This window comes from Aulonocara stuartgranti (genome assembly GCF_965226115.1).
Source record: "Aulonocara stuartgranti genome assembly, chromosome: 23".
Classification (NCBI taxonomy): domain Eukaryota; kingdom Metazoa; phylum Chordata; class Actinopteri; order Cichliformes; family Cichlidae; genus Aulonocara; species Aulonocara stuartgranti.
The window spans coordinates 13,030,285-13,045,574 of record NC_138958.1 but is presented as its reverse complement, the minus strand read 5'-3'; the positions used below and the strand labels follow the sequence as shown (position 1 = coordinate 13,045,574).

The 15,290-nt window shown below is 46.9% G+C and overlaps 2 protein-coding genes across 5 annotated transcripts in view; one reads left to right on the top strand and one right to left on the bottom strand.

The window, feature by feature from the left end:
* Positions 1–5,302: 5,302 nt before the first annotated feature.
* LOC309700165 (uncharacterized protein) lies at positions 5,303–8,741 on the top strand (the record flags this gene model as incomplete). Its single annotated transcript, XM_082523611.1, has 3 exons — positions 5,303–6,213; positions 6,385–6,935; positions 8,637–8,741. Exons 2-3 carry the CDS (start codon positions 6,444–6,446, stop codon positions 8,739–8,741), a joined length of 597 nt encoding a protein of 198 aa, XP_082379737.1. The 5' UTR covers positions 5,303–6,213; positions 6,385–6,443.
* Positions 8,742–11,885: 3,144 nt separating this feature from the next.
* gabrb3 (gamma-aminobutyric acid type A receptor subunit beta3) overlaps positions 11,886–15,290 on the bottom strand; it is a 49,120-nt gene continuing 45,715 nt past the window's right edge. For 2 of the 4 annotated variants that reach the window (XM_082525211.1, XM_082525212.1), the window contains 2 exons: positions 14,954–15,034; positions 11,886–14,219 (listed from right to left, as the gene is read on the bottom strand). In XM_082525211.1, the coding sequence (XP_082381337.1) occupies positions 13,872–14,219; positions 14,954–15,034 (429 nt within the window). In that variant the 3' untranslated portion in view covers positions 11,886–13,871. The remainder of the gene's footprint in view (positions 14,220–14,953; positions 15,035–15,290) is intronic. The other 2 variants (XM_082525213.1, XM_082525214.1) reach the window with 1 other exon arrangement.

Below are 15,290 nucleotides of genomic sequence, written 5' to 3'. Positions count from 1 at the left end.
CACGGGTGTTCACTGTTCATAGACATAAACTACACCTTTATTGGCTGCTATTTCCAAGCACATTGTGTGCTGTCGGTCCTGCGTGCTGCACGACAACATTCAATATTTAGTATTTACTGCTGTTTACACTTAGCTAGATTAACGTGATGGTGTTGTGTTTAGTATGTTGCTCTGTTTTTTTTGCTTGTTTTCTCTTCTTTTTCTCTCAACAGGTGATCCAGGAGATTTTTTTTCTCTTCTTTCTCTTTTTAAGTGCCCTTTCTCACTGTCCCTCTTCCCTTCTGTTTTTCTTTTCCTCCATCTTTCTTTCTCCCTTTCCTATCCCTCAGTCATGTCTGTCCCATCTGTAACAACTGAAAATAAAATAAATAATAACAACAAAGGTCGATCAAATGGACCAATACGGCAAGGCCGTGATGATCCATTTGGAAAAGTAAAAAAAAGAAAGAAAGAAAGAAAGAAAACGGGAAAGACCATCTCTGAATCGAGGAGGGGGCCTAAGGGTACATCTTTCACCATCTTAAAATGCTGTGATTGCAGCCATTCCCCACCTCTCTGTGAATGGTACTCATGGCCACTGATCAATGGGCTGTGATCAGTGGTTGCTGATCAGTGGTCATGAGAATTTGCATAATTATGATGAAGTGGTGCTAGTTTCAGTCATTACGCAAGTGTACTGTTTATAAGATTGGGGAAACCTACAGTCAGCTGAGACTGAAGAAGTCACTTGGATGAGTGATGAACTGAAAACGCTACGTCCAGATGAACAGAATCAACTTTTATAACACATAAAAACAATAAAAAAAAATATATACATATAAATTAAATTTTATTTTAAAGTCACATTAAAATCAAGGCCAGCTCTGTTCTGGGATGCACCCTGGACCCAGTGCAGGTGGTGGGGGACAGAAGGACTCGGGCCAAAATAACATCTCTGATGGATAGTCTCCCACCCCATGCATGTAAATGTTGCTGAACTGCAGAGCTCCTTCAGTGACAGACTGCTGCATCCTAGATGCATGAAGGAGCGTTTCCACAGGTCCCTCCTCCCTGCAGCTGTCAGACTGTACAATAAAAACTGCTCCCAACAAACAGATGTTTACATCAGTGCTGTAACAACTTCTACTGTTATAACTGCACATTACTTTTCTCAGCTTATATATACACACACACTAACTTATTGGAAGTTACATGTCTTCTTTTTAATGCACAGGTACAATACACAATCTGCACTTTTCTAATTATTCAAAATTTTAACTATTTAAACATCTTTCAGTATCCTGCTCTGTTTGCACACTATCTGTACGCTAATTTTAATAACTGTACTGTACTCTGCTCTGGTAATGTCCATGATGTAAACATGTAAAAATTGTGTTTTTTGTTTTCTGTTCCATGTCCTGTTCTTTTTGTATATGTGTGTGTTTTGTTTTTTTGTTTTTTTTTTTGCTGCTGATACAACCAAATTTCCCCTTGTGGGACAATTAAAGGATTATTCCATTCTATTTTATTCATTATATATGCTTGTGAAAACAACATGTTGTTGCTGACAAACAGGGCTTGACAAGCCAAATGGTGATTTAATGGTGACTATGTTCATCTTCTGAATAAATCTGTGGTCAGTGTTTGGCACAACCTAGTTTTAGACAGGCATCAATTATTCCCTTAAAAAGATTCTGAATAAAAATTACTTTGGAAAGGCTTAAACTGCTCCTCCACATTGAAATGGTTTGGGCACCTCTCACCCAGGGCGCCTCCTGGGTGAGAGGTGTTCTGGGCATGTCCCATCGGGAGGAGACCCCGGGACAGACCCGAGATTATCTCCTTTGGCTGGCCTGGGAACACCTTGGTGTTACCCCAGACAAGCTGGAGGAGGTGACCGGGGAGAGGTCTGGGATTCACTGCTTAGGCTGCTGCCCCGCGAATCGGCCCTAATGTGTCCATTTAATCAGAGAGCAGGGGACCTGAGATGGCATATTTCTGATTTCATGGCGATGTAAGAGGCAAATTTCAGCCCTCAAAACTCCTCATAATGTGCAGCTCACAGCCAAACGCACACCTGCTGTTCATTTATCTGAAATGCACCACTATCAATCAGCTGTAATTTGCAGATTGAATTATTGCATGTCTGGAATATCCCGCAGCTTAATTCTCCTATCCATTCATCCCACACAACACCAATCACAACACTGACACGAGCGGGGGAATGAGGAACAAACAGGCGCGGCGACAGAAACGAGATTAGAATGACGAACATTAGTGCAAACATAACGGAGCAGAGAAAGGACTAGGAGAGTAGATGATGAACGCCAATGACTAATGAATGATCGCGGGCATGCTTACTTTTGTTTTGCAGGTTATGATGATTATACGGCGCTGGCACTGATAATGCACACAGCAAACCAGGGATCTTATTTGTGTTATGGTCATTGCTATGGCTGTTTGTCTTATTTCTGCTGATGAGGTCCCGCAGGAAAATGGCCTTTTCTAGCTTGGCTTATGAAATCCACAGCTGCTGAAGATCATTTATTGCACTGCAGCAGGAAATAAACAAACCACATGCTGCATATTGTTTGTGAATATGTTGTTATACATGAAAATATGTGCCCTTTATCTGATGGCAAATGCAGGATAGGAGCAATTCACAGGCAGACTCATAGGTGCATGTTTAAGTGCAAAACAGCTGCACCAATGTGTGATTCTGGTCAGTTTGGACAAGTTTACACTGACATATAAGGAAAGAAAGTAAACTTTATCATCATACTTGTTTTTTTGGACTGTGTGTGTGTGTGTGTTGGTTAGTACTGTCACAGAAAGAAGTCCGCCTGCTGGGGCTTTTCCGTGTGGTGTTTGTATTCCCCCCCCCCCGGGGTTCTCTTCAGGTACTCCAACTTCCTCCCACAGTCCAGAGACATGCTTGCAAGTTTACATGACAAAATAAAAACTCTACGTACTTAATATTTAAAATATTGAGTAATTCTGAACGGTCTTTAATATTTTAAACAACTAATGGTAAATCGGTTGGTTCATATGCAGCGCTTTTCTACTCTGGGCACTCAAAGCACTCTACACAACTTGCCATTTTTTTGCTAACATCATTTTTAGATGATGTCCAAATGGAAGAAAAGGTTTGCCAGGTCATGTGATGGTTTAAAAACCATTTCAAGAGACTGTGCAGACTTAAATATAGTTACAGTCACATTTTAAGTCCAAGCATAAATTATTAATAGCCTAAACATGAAAAAAAAAAACCCAAAAAAACCCCCCATGACGTAGGTACTTGAGACCATCCATTAAAACAGTTGATGAAGCACAATACATTACCTGGTAAAATGCTCTCAATTTCAAACACTTTAAAAACACCAATTTCAGTTTTACAGTAGTTTGTAATATTTCACTTCTTTATACGCAGATGTTGTACTTCGGTCAATGCATCTACATCCAAATGTATACACAATAGTAAATACATAAGTAATATATAAGAGCAAATATGACGGTTAATTAGCCAGCCAACGTGGCTACAACGAGCTTCATTGTACGGTGGCCCAGAAAGAACATCAACCTATGAAAACACCAGCTAACAGAAAAATGCTGCTAGTTCACAAAACACAAAAGAAGTGGAAAAAAGAAACAAAAACAACATAAGCAGTTTGTCCATGTCCTCCTGGACAGACTCACCTTTCCCTTTTTCTCTTCCCTGTCTTTGTGAATGAGAGTGTGTGTGCACGCTTTTGTTGCAGTTTTTTCTAGGGATCTCCGCCCTGCTAATCACACACTTGGAAGACATTCCTTATTACGCAACTGCACACTGTTGAACTGATTGGGCCTCCACTATAAGACGCTGGTGTTTCCATCCAATCAATGCCAGAATGTTACGCCGCATGTGGTAAACGTGTGGATCTCGCAGTAGGCACAGTCTGGTTTACTCACCATGGGCTCCTTTGTTCAGACACCTGCTGCCGTCAAGAGAAAACTCATTTAGGAGAATTTTGGAAGGGAAAAAGAAACCTGTGACAATCGCCTGTCTACAATCCCAAAAATTGACTCAAAGAAATACTTTAAATAAAACATCCTTTTTAACCCTTTTAACCCTACGTCTGTGTCCAGGCGTCGACACAGAGCTGAACAGGGAAACAATAATGTGACTGAACAGAAATGGAGGATTCATTGTTGCTGAGAGGGATTTAAAAAAAAAATAAATCACTAGATTCATATAATTCTGTAGTTACATGTTTGCTTTAGTCACCTCTGGACTTTTCTACCACTATGTTTGACCTCTCAGGCCACTGAGCGTTAACTTTGTATCAGAAATAATCAATTCTCTCATTATTTGCATGGACTTTACCTGCTGTAACACCTGCAGGACCAAACTGTAGTCACTACATCATCTTTAGCAAAACAGAAAACAGGTCTCAGATCTGTCCACCTTTCACTCTCAGATGGCACAAATATAAGGGTTACAGTGGTGAGGACAGCTAGGCTTTATGGCTAGAACGAGCCTCCACACATTCATCCAGAAAAGTTTTAACCATTAACAGTCTAATAACTGGCAGCTTTTACCCAAGTCATTAAATCATGTTGGCTGCACTGAGCAAGAAATGTAAACACACACATATTTGAAACTTACATTATACTTAGAGAAAATAATCTTGCCAAAAGGGGTTAAACTCCAAGCACACTGCTCTTTACTTGTACTGTTGCTAATGGTTCAAAATGCTGCTGCACGACAAAAGAGAGCACATAACTCCCATCCTGGCTTCACCACATTGGCTGCCTGTATATCTTAGAGGTCATTTTAAAATTCTTATGTTTGTTTTTTAAATGAATCCTTACTAACACCCCCTGGTTTCTCAGGTCAGCTGACAAGCTGCTCCTGGAGGTACCGGGGTCCAAGAGGGAACTCAGAATAACCTGCCCCTGCACATTAGACAGCCCCCTCCCCGCCTTTTAAAATGTAATTTAATATGCTTATCATTTTTTATTTGTCAAGTGTACAGCACTTTGTTTCTGAAAGTGCTATATGAATAAATTGCTTGCTTGTTTGCTAATCTGAGAAAAGGGGACAGTTGATGCCGTGACTGAGTTAGTCTTCTTCTTCTCATATCTTGCTGATATGAATTCAAATTTTGTTCTAAAGCACAAGAATGCCTTCGTGTTCTCTTCTCCGTTCTTACGTATGTGTTCGATCTCCAGCGATACATAAAATGTGATCAAGTGGAACTGTGATGTCCACCTCGGCTTGTCATGTTTCGGCCGTGTGGCAGGCAGGATGAGGACCCAAATTGCAGACTCACACACACGGGGAATAAACTCAAAATGCAGCTTTATTGCTGATAAGTGATAAACAATAACGATGATACAAAAAGCAATACGAAACTACACTAAACTGGGAAAAGCTAAAGTAACATATACTGGAAGACACGGGGAGAACCACACACGGCATGAGGGAGAACGTGACGCCGAACAGAGGAAGACGCAGACAGAAATACACAGAGGGTTAACGAGGAAAGTGGGAACACACGGGGAACACAGGTGACACAGATAACCATAACGAGACAGGGCGGAGTGAACATAACACTGACGGGTACAGGCACAGAGGTTCAGACAGGAGGAGAGAGAGCACGGGGAAAACAGACATAACAGGCTGGGGAAACATGAAACAACCACAAAGGGAGACGAGGGCTCATAAATATATAGAGGGCACACAGGGGGGAGAGAGCACGGGGAGAACTTAGACATAAAGGGCAGGGGAAACATGGAATAAAACATAAGGAGAGACGAGGGCTCACAGATACACAGAGGGGCACACAGGGGGTAAAAGCCATGAAGGGAAAACACTAAGGGAACACCACAACAGGGCAACTCAGAAAACATGGTCTAAATAAGGAACGAAATACAAAAATACATGGAAACTAAGAATACTGGGCCCACATGGCCCAGGACCATGACATCACCCCCCCCTAAAGGGCTGGCTCCCGACAGCCCAAACCCGAGAAACAAAAACAAAAACAGAAAACAACCCACCCAGGGCGGGAGGCGGGGGACCAGGACGGAGGGACCAGAACGGGAAACAAAAACAAACAACAGAAAACACAGGAGCACATGACCATAGTCAAAATAAAGTTCAGGGGGCCGACCCAGAGCCCACAGGCACAAGAGTTCACGGGTCACACGGTCGGGGGGCCGACCAGGCGGGTGGCACAGGTGGCAGAGCTGGTCCGGAGGCCGGCCGCGCGGAAGGCAGCGGCGGCGGCGAAGGAGACGACGGAGCAGTTCAGGGGGCCGGCCGCGCGGAAGGCAGCGGCGGCGGCGGAGGAGACGACGGAGCAGTTCAGGGGGCCGGCCGCGCGGAAAGCAGCGGCGGCGGCGGAGGAGACGACGGAGCAGTTCAGGGGGCCGGCCGCGCGGAAGGCAGCGGCGGCTCTCCAGTGTCAGGCGTGCTGGCCATGGCCCGGTGGGCACAGGACCAGACGAAGCACAGGCTGAAGGCTCTGAGGCTGCTGCAGCTGACGAAGGCTCTGAGGCTGCTGCAGCTGACGAAGGCTCGGAGGCTGCTGCAGCTGACGAAGGCTCGGAGGCTGCTGCAGCTGACGAAGGCTCGGAGGCTGCTGCAGCTGACGAAGGCTCGGAGGCTGCTGCAGCTGACGAAGGCTCGGAGGCTGCTGCAGCTGACGAAGGCTCGGAGGCTGCTGCAGCTGACGAAGGCTCGGAGGCTGCTGCAGCTGACGAAGGCTCGGAGGCTGCTGCAGCTGACGAAGGCTCGGAGGCTGCTGCAGCTGACGAAGGCTCGGAGGCTGCTGCAGCTGACGAAGGCTCGGAGGCTGCTGCAGCTGACGAAGGCTCGGAGGCTGCTGCAGCTGACGAAGGCTCGGAGGCTGCTGCAGCTGACGAAGGCTCGGAGGCTGCTGCAGCTGACGAAGGCTCGGAGGCTGGACCAGGCGAGGCATCTGAAGAGGAGGCTGCGGCAGACGAAGGCTCTGAAGAGGAGGCTGCGGCAGACGAAGGCTCTGAAGAGGAGGCTGCGGCAGACGAAGGCTCTGAAGAGGAGGCTGCGGCAGACGAAGGCTCTGAAGAGGAGGCTGCGGCAGACGAAGGCTCTGAAGAGGAGGCTGCGGCAGACGAAGGCTCTGAAGAGGAGGCTGCGGCAGACGAAGGCTCTGAAGAGGAGGCTGCGGCAGACGAAGGCTCTGAAGAGGAGGCTGCGGCAGACGAAGGCTCTGAAGAGGAGGCTGCGGCAGACGAAGGCTCTGAAGAGGAGGCTGCGGCAGACGAAGGCTCTGAAGAGGAGGCTGCGGCAGACGAAGGCTCTGAAGAGGAGGCTGCGGCAGACGAAGGCTCTGAAGAGGAGGCTGCGGCAGACGAAGGCTCTGAAGAGGAGGCTGCGGCAGACGAAGGCTCTGAAGAGGAGGCTGCGGCAGACGAAGGCTCTGAAGAGGAGGCTGCGGCAGACGAAGGCTCTGAAGAGGAGGCTGCGGCAGACGAAGGCTCTGAAGAGGAGGCTGCGGCAGACGAAGGCTCTGAAGAGGAGGCTGCGGCAGACGAAGGCTCTGAAGAGGAGGCTGCGGCAGACGAAGGCTCTGAAGAGGAGGCTGCGGCAGACGAAGGCTCTGAAGAGGAGGCTGCGGCAGACGAAGGCTCTGAAGAGGAGGCTGCGGCAGACGAAGGCTCTGAAGAGGAGGCTGCGGCAGACGAAGGCTCTGAAGAGGAGGCTGCGGCAGACGAAGGCTCTGAAGAGGAGGCTGCGGCAGACGAAGGCTCTGAAGAGGAGGCTGCGGCAGACGAAGGCTCTGAAGAGGAGGCTGCGGCAGACGAAGGCTCTGAAGAGGAGGCTGCGGCAGACGAAGGCTCTGAAGAGGAGGCTGCGGCAGACGAAGGCTCTGAAGAGGAGGCTGCGGCAGACGAAGGCTCTGAAGAGGAGGCTGCGGCAGACGAAGGCTCGGAGGCCGGGCCAGGCGAGGTTGCAGAGGCTGAGGCCGGGCCAGGCGTAGCAGAAGCACAGGCGGATGTAGCCGGGCCAGGTGATGACGAGGCGGTCGCAGATGGCGGCTGGACAGGCTCCTCGGGCCCTCCAGCTGATGCGGCGTGAGGCTGAACGGGCCCCTCGGACCCTCCAGCGGAGACAGGAGGCTGAACGGGCCCCTCGGACCCTCCAGCGGAGACAGGAGGCTGAACGGGCCCCTCGGACCCTCCAGCGGAGACAGGAGGCTGAACGGGCCCCTCGGACCCTCCAGCGGAGACAGGAGGCTGAACGGGCCTCTCGGACCCTCCAGCGGAGACAGGGAGGTGCTGGCCGGGCTCACTGGAACCCCCAGCGGACGAGGTAGATGGCGGCGTGGGAGCCGCGGAGTCCTGGATGAGCTCATCCGAGCTTCCAGCAGGAGCTGAAGTAGAGCCAGAGAGACCTGAGACCCCTGGCTGAATGTTGAGCTGACCAGCGGACCGTACTGCTATCGGGGACTGGGCTACAGGAGCTACTGGAGCCTGCGCTACAGGCGGCACTGGAGCTACTGGGGCCTGAACTGAAACAGGCGGCACTGGAGCTACTGGGGCCTGAACTGAAACAGGCGGCACTGGAGCTACTGGGGCCTGAACTGAAACAGGTGGCTCTGGAAACTGAGCTGAAAGTGGTTGCGGGGTAGGTGACACTGGGAGCTGAGCTACTGGAGACCCAGGTGACACTGGTGTACTGGGGTGAAGGCAGCGAGGACGCAGTCTCTCTCTTAAGGGAGGATCGAATGATTTAGCGATAAACCTAGACGGGAAAAGATGCCGATGCTGAAAATACCAGGCAGCGGGGGCTTCCAGGAGGGTAGCTGACTGAACTGAGCGTGGCTGCGAGGGAGCTAACTGAACTGAGGGTGGCTGCGAGGGTGCTAACTGAACTGAGGGTGGCTGCGAGGGTGCTAACTGAGTTGTGAGGGGCTGCGAGGGAGCTAACTGAACTGACCTGGGAGGAGAAACACGAGCAGGAAAAGGAGCAGGCTCAGAAAAAACTGTCCGAGAAATGGCAGGCTCAGGGTCGACAAAAATAGCTCGATCAAAGATGAACCCGCCGTCCACTTCATGTTTTGTAGTCTTAGCATTGTCCGGTTTATGGCGGCGGGCGCGCTGCCTCCTTCGAGCAGAGGAAGCTGGCGCGATGGGCGCTGATGGCGCCAACACAGAGGGTGACGTAGTGGTGAGTTCCCCGTCGTCCGCCCCCATCCTTGCCAGAAATGAGGCAGGCGAAAAATAGCCTAAGCGGATCGGAGACGGCGAGCGGCTGGTAGGCTGTGCAGCAGGTGAGAGGTCCTCCTCCGGGATGAGCCAGGGTTTCCGCCGGAGCTCGTCCTCCCGATAAGCCCGTAACACCTGCTGCCGCTCTTCCTCGCCAAAGTCTATGGCTTCCGTTGTCTCCGTGCGCCACGCCGTGCGGCCAGACCGCGGTGAAGACGCGGAAGCCGGCGGGGTGCGGGCGGAAGGTGTGTCTGTGGCGAGCCTCACCGTTCCAACTCTGACCGCTACTGGCTCATGAGACAGCGGGGAAACGGCGCAACGGCACGGCTCTGGTGAAGGTGCACGCCCACCGGGCCGCTGCTCCTGCGGACGGAGTTGGAGGGTGGAGACGAGAAAGTCGCTGACGAGGGGGTGCAGCGTCTCCCATAACCAGGGGAACACAGATACGCACACCCCTACTTGGCGGGCGAACTCCTCTCGTTCCTCCTCACTGGAACAGTGCAGCCACTTGTCGCAGAGAGACTCCACTGTCCGGACGATCCCCCTCCTGCGTGTCGCTGGGTCCGACATGTTCGCGTCGTCCTGGAGGTCCGCGGAGGGGTTGTGAACTGCTGGGTCCATGTTGTGGTCACGTTCTTCTGTCATGTTTCGGCCGTGTGGCAGGCAGGATGAGGACCCAAATTGCAGACTCACACACACGGGGAATAAACTCAAAATGCAGCTTTATTGCTGATAAGTGATAAACAATAACGATGATACAAAAAGCAATACGAAACTACACTAAACTGGGAAAAGCTAAAGTAACATATACTGGAAGACACGGGGAGAACCACACACGGCATGAGGGAGAACGTGACGCCGAACAGAGGAAGACGCAGACAGAAATACACAGAGGGTTAACGAGGAAAGTGGGAACACACGGGGAACACAGGTGACACAGATAACCATAACGAGACAGGGCGGAGTGAACATAACACTGACGGGTACAGGCACAGAGGTTCAGACAGGAGGAGAGAGAGCACGGGGAAAACAGACATAACAGGCTGGGGAAACATGAAACAACCACAAAGGGAGACGAGGGCTCATAAATATATAGAGGGCACACAGGGGGGAGAGAGCACGGGGAGAACTTAGACATAAAGGGCAGGGGAAACATGGAATAAAACATAAGGAGAGACGAGGGCTCACAGATACACAGAGGGGCACACAGGGGGTAAAAGCCATGAAGGGAAAACACTAAGGGAACACCACAACAGGGCAACTCAGAAAACATGGTCTAAATAAGGAACGAAATACAAAAATACATGGAAACTAAGAATACTGGGCCCACATGGCCCAGGACCATGACACGGCTACTGTATTCAAGATGGCAGGGCCATGTGACGACTTCCAGAAACCAGCTTCCGCTCGTATTTATGTTTAATGGATTAATTCTCAGTTTGTTAGAAGGCATCAATTTGTTGAAAAATGTAATTAAACACTAATCAGTGTATATTTATGAGCACAATATTCAATATAATATTTAAACTTAAATGTCTAAATGTGACCCAAAAACAATGAGTACATTGTTACTTTCATCACACATGTAACAGTAACTTATTAAAAAACAGTTAATGAAACATATGTTCCTAATTTCCAAGAAAACGTCACTAATTTATTTAAGGTGGGAACGCTATTGCAATTCAGTTGTTAGCTAAGCTTGAGGAAAAACTATACGGCAGGCAGTTTTTGGACCACAGTGTACCATGATATTTGCATAAATATGCATGAATACAATTAAGTTTTCATTTTTTGGCACAGTGTCTTGTCAATAATGATCGCTGATGTGTATTTACTCTTACTTGGGCTCACATATTGGACACAAAGGTAAAATTTCAACAGGGTACCATATAGGGTACAATATAGAAGGATGGCTAAAAATACCTTCTGTTCATGGCACAGACAGACAGATATCCACACAGATGCTTTTATCCATCTCTCAAAGATGGAAAAAGACAAACACAAAAATCTACTTATATCTCTCCAGATGTGTATTGATCTTTCCATTCATAGTAGATGGATGGTTAAATAGGAATGGATATCCTTGAGAGAGATAAAAAGATATAAAATCTATATTATAATGTCTGTAATGTAATTGCACAGCAAGGGTTAATCCTGGCAGCGGATTGTGTTTGCGTAGCACGGATATTTATAGTGCTCGGACCAAAAATTATGAATTAAAATGTTTTGATTTATTTAGCAAATGCCAAAAATATGTACCATTTCCTGCCCTGATCTACCTGATCCATTAAGACTTTGAAGGTGGAGCACTTCATGGAAAAAGCTGCAGTGTCTGCAGAAACAGATCATCAAGCAAAGTGTTTTAAAAAAATGCGAAACCCATTGAGAAAGTGTTAGTTATGTGCGATTTGTTCTTGATTTTGGGCTCCGTGAGGCCGGCGCGCATGGATGTCACCGAGCTGCGAGGATTACTGACAGGTGGTGTCACTCCTACGCGCTGCGAGTTGCTCAAGCAAGCAGTCAGATGGCATGTTGTAAGCTGTGTCTGGCAGGAATGGTTGTTTAGGAGACGCTACACACCTCCCATCAGTTCCTCCTTCACTTAACAGGACTTCACATGCTCTACCTTTAGGAAAAAATGGAAATGATAACGAACTGATATTGTGTTTTTATATTTACTGTCACAAAAAGGAAATGATAAGTTTGTGTAAAGACTAACAAAAACAGAACAGCGAGGCCAGAAATCACTGAGCAAAACACCGTTGACAACATAGCCATGTAATTACTGTGAGCTGAGAAAAAATGTGCACAGTTACAGTATGTACATCAAATCCCCAGAGGGTCGGGATCTGCAGCCACGACTCAGTCCTCAGTACAACATGCAGTCTGAAACAAACAAGGAAGTTATGGATTGTGCTGTATTATGTACGTGTTTCACAAAATCAACAGAAAGCAACGTGACAAAAATAGTGGGACGATGTAAACTGTTCTAATACATTCCTCGATAAAAAAACCACTACAAAAGCCTGGAAACCTTTGTACTAAGGTCACACAATCTCTCCAGTTTTTGTCGGAAATATGGCATTTTGAAAATGTGTAAATGCACACGTTGATAAAATAGTTTGATATTTTGGGAAGTCCTTTTATTTTTGCATTTTCTTTAGAGGATTAGCCTAGCTTAGCGGTAAATTGCTAGCATTGCTTTGAACAAATATGAAAATAATCCATGTACTAGCCTCAAAAGCCCACAGAGTAACACAAAACATCACTCATGACCTAATTTGTTCACACAAAAATGTTAAAATGACAATTTTATTGCAGTGGTTGAAGTGGCGTGATGTGTTAGCATCAGAAATACGATTAGGGCTAGTTCTTCCAACCTTTTAAAAATCTTTCATTCATGGCACTAAATGAGAAAATAAAGTTATTTCTAAAATGCAGTACTGGTTCTATTCCTGTTATTTAAAATTGGGTTCTGAAAATTAAGCTAAGTTGATTGGATATTGGTATTTATACTCAACTTTCTGAGTCATCATCAATGACATGCGATAATTCTAACTCTACTTTTACAGAAATACTACATGTTGTGTCAGGAAGGTCATTATTGTTCCCGACTGCAAAGACATGGCTCTGTTTTGATATCATAGAGTAACGTGTTATAGTTACTTTCCATCATCAACAAGAACTTACAGGATAGAAATGAGCATAGCATTAAACTATTTGATTAGCAGAAATGCTAACAAAGATTTTGGTCAGTAGGATCAGCAAAAACTTACTGAACTTTTTAAGAAAGTAGTATTTCCATTAAATTTAAATACAATTTGAACTGAAACCAAATGATCTCAAGTCTAGGGAACATTTGAACAACGGCACAGGGACAACAACACACGGTCCAGCTCCTGTAACCTTGGTACAACTTCTAGATTGAGCTTGTTGACCACAGACTCTGTTTCTATCGTCTTGAAGCAACTGAAACTAAACACTTAACGAGCTTTGGCATTTTGGGAGAAACAAAAGTGCACAATTGTAAGGAAAAGGGGTATGGTGGATGTATATAATACGACAAACAAAGGGCATCATGAAAAATAACAAAACTGGATGCAGCCTTATTGTTTTAATGTCATTTTATCTCAACTAGGCTTTTGTAATATCACATTTCCCAAAATATCACAACTATTCCTTTATGGCTGATTTCATACCAAATAATTTCCCGCCTGGGCAAAGTCTGTTTAGTCTGGGTGCATGGGATCTTACAGGTCCGCCTTTGTCCATGTGCAGATATAAGGAAGGCTAGCGCTGTCATAATACTACAAACCTTTACGATTAAATTTAATAGTGTGGCCACATGTTATACTGAAATTATAGGGGAAGGTTTCAGCAGCTCATCGAATCCAACTTAAATCATCTTTTGGAGATGCAGTGCTGCAAAAGTGTGTTTCAGTTTGTGTGATAGAGTCGCAGGTGATCACAGGGCTGACTTCACATGCAAGTCTTTGTAAGATGCATGTTCTGCAGGTAAATCCTTGTGGCTGTGCATGATTCTTTCTGCACGTATCATGTTAAAAAAGCGTTCAGGACGTTACCGTGTCGGGTCGGCCACACAAGGCTTCTCTCAGTCATAAACCAGAATCACATGGGCTTAAAAAACCCACAATGCATTAATGAACATAATAAAGCCAGTAGATGAGGTTGAAGAGGGAGAAGGCAGAGGGGAATATAATCCGTGACCATCTGTCGATGGCATTCACATCAGTGAGGTCTGGGATTTTGATTTTGAGCTGCGAGGACCGTCTTCGTAGATGGGTTTTCTTAAGATGTGCGTTCCTGTCCAGGCTGTGGCGGCCCAACTCGCGTGACCCGCTTGGCTTTCTGTACTGGATAGCTGAGTTGTCGAAGACCATGGAGGACGAGTTGTGGGTCTCGCTCAGACTGGTTGTTATCTCGTTCCCTCCCACCTCGTTGTGGATCTCCAAGGTTGTCAGCAAAATGTTCCCCTGGGAGTCGACCTAGGACCGACAAACAGCAGCGATGTTTAAAACAGGCTACAGCGACTGACGACACATGTGCAGCATGCGTCGGTTCCCCGGGGTCGGTCTCCTCTCGCAGGCTGACAGCCTGGGAACCAGAGCGACCTTCAAAGGCAGGTTTTTCTGTCCCAAAATTAAACGTCTTCTCACAAATCAGCTCAAGGTTGGACTGGCCGGCTTTAATACTAATGTAGTGACAACTATTGCTTCCCACACAAAAACAGATATATCATTCAGACCAGTTTAGGCACAGGATGAACACAGATATAAAAAGGTGACCACAAGGCATGAGAGGAGGTGAAAAAGTGAATATTTGTCTTCTTATTTTTTTGGCTGTGGTTTCACAGATCAACCTCGAATCCTGTAAACTAATTTAAAATGTAACTCGTGACTCTTCATGTTTTCTATGCGCCGCCGAATTAGTGCAGTGTAAAGGTAATCGCCTAATGACATTAATGATGGTTGGAATGGTTTGATTGCACTTACTGGGTAGCATGTTAGCAACACAGACATATAAAGACATTAAAAAAGGGCAAAAATACGACAGTGGGAAAGGCGGGCTAAGCAGAATGTACTCGTACGGTGAGGTGTTTAGAGAAATGGCTGTGATGACGTGTTACTTTGTTAAATGAGGTCAAACTTTGCACTGCAGCAGCAAAGTTTCAGCCAGAGGTTTCACAGATGTAACACAACAGGCAGTGACAGACACTCACCCGTCGTGAGTGACGACGCCCTTGTACCTGATTGGACAGTTTAAGAGACGAAGACTTGCAATTGCCTCCTTCCAGAATGGACTAGCCAGGAAAAAGACAAACACAAACCCTTTTGTCTGAGATTCGGTCACCTAAGATGCTCACAGAACATCGGAGTCAGGAGTCAGAAAGTCACTCAGTGTGGACTGGTTAAAGCTGTGACTGATGATTAATTTAAAAAAACATCTGTAGGATGTATTGATCCAGTCACATTAAAAATCATTGTCTCCCACCTTATCCCTCAGAATCGGCTCATCTTTATCCTTGATTTGAAGATCATCCTGGCATCAAATGTAGG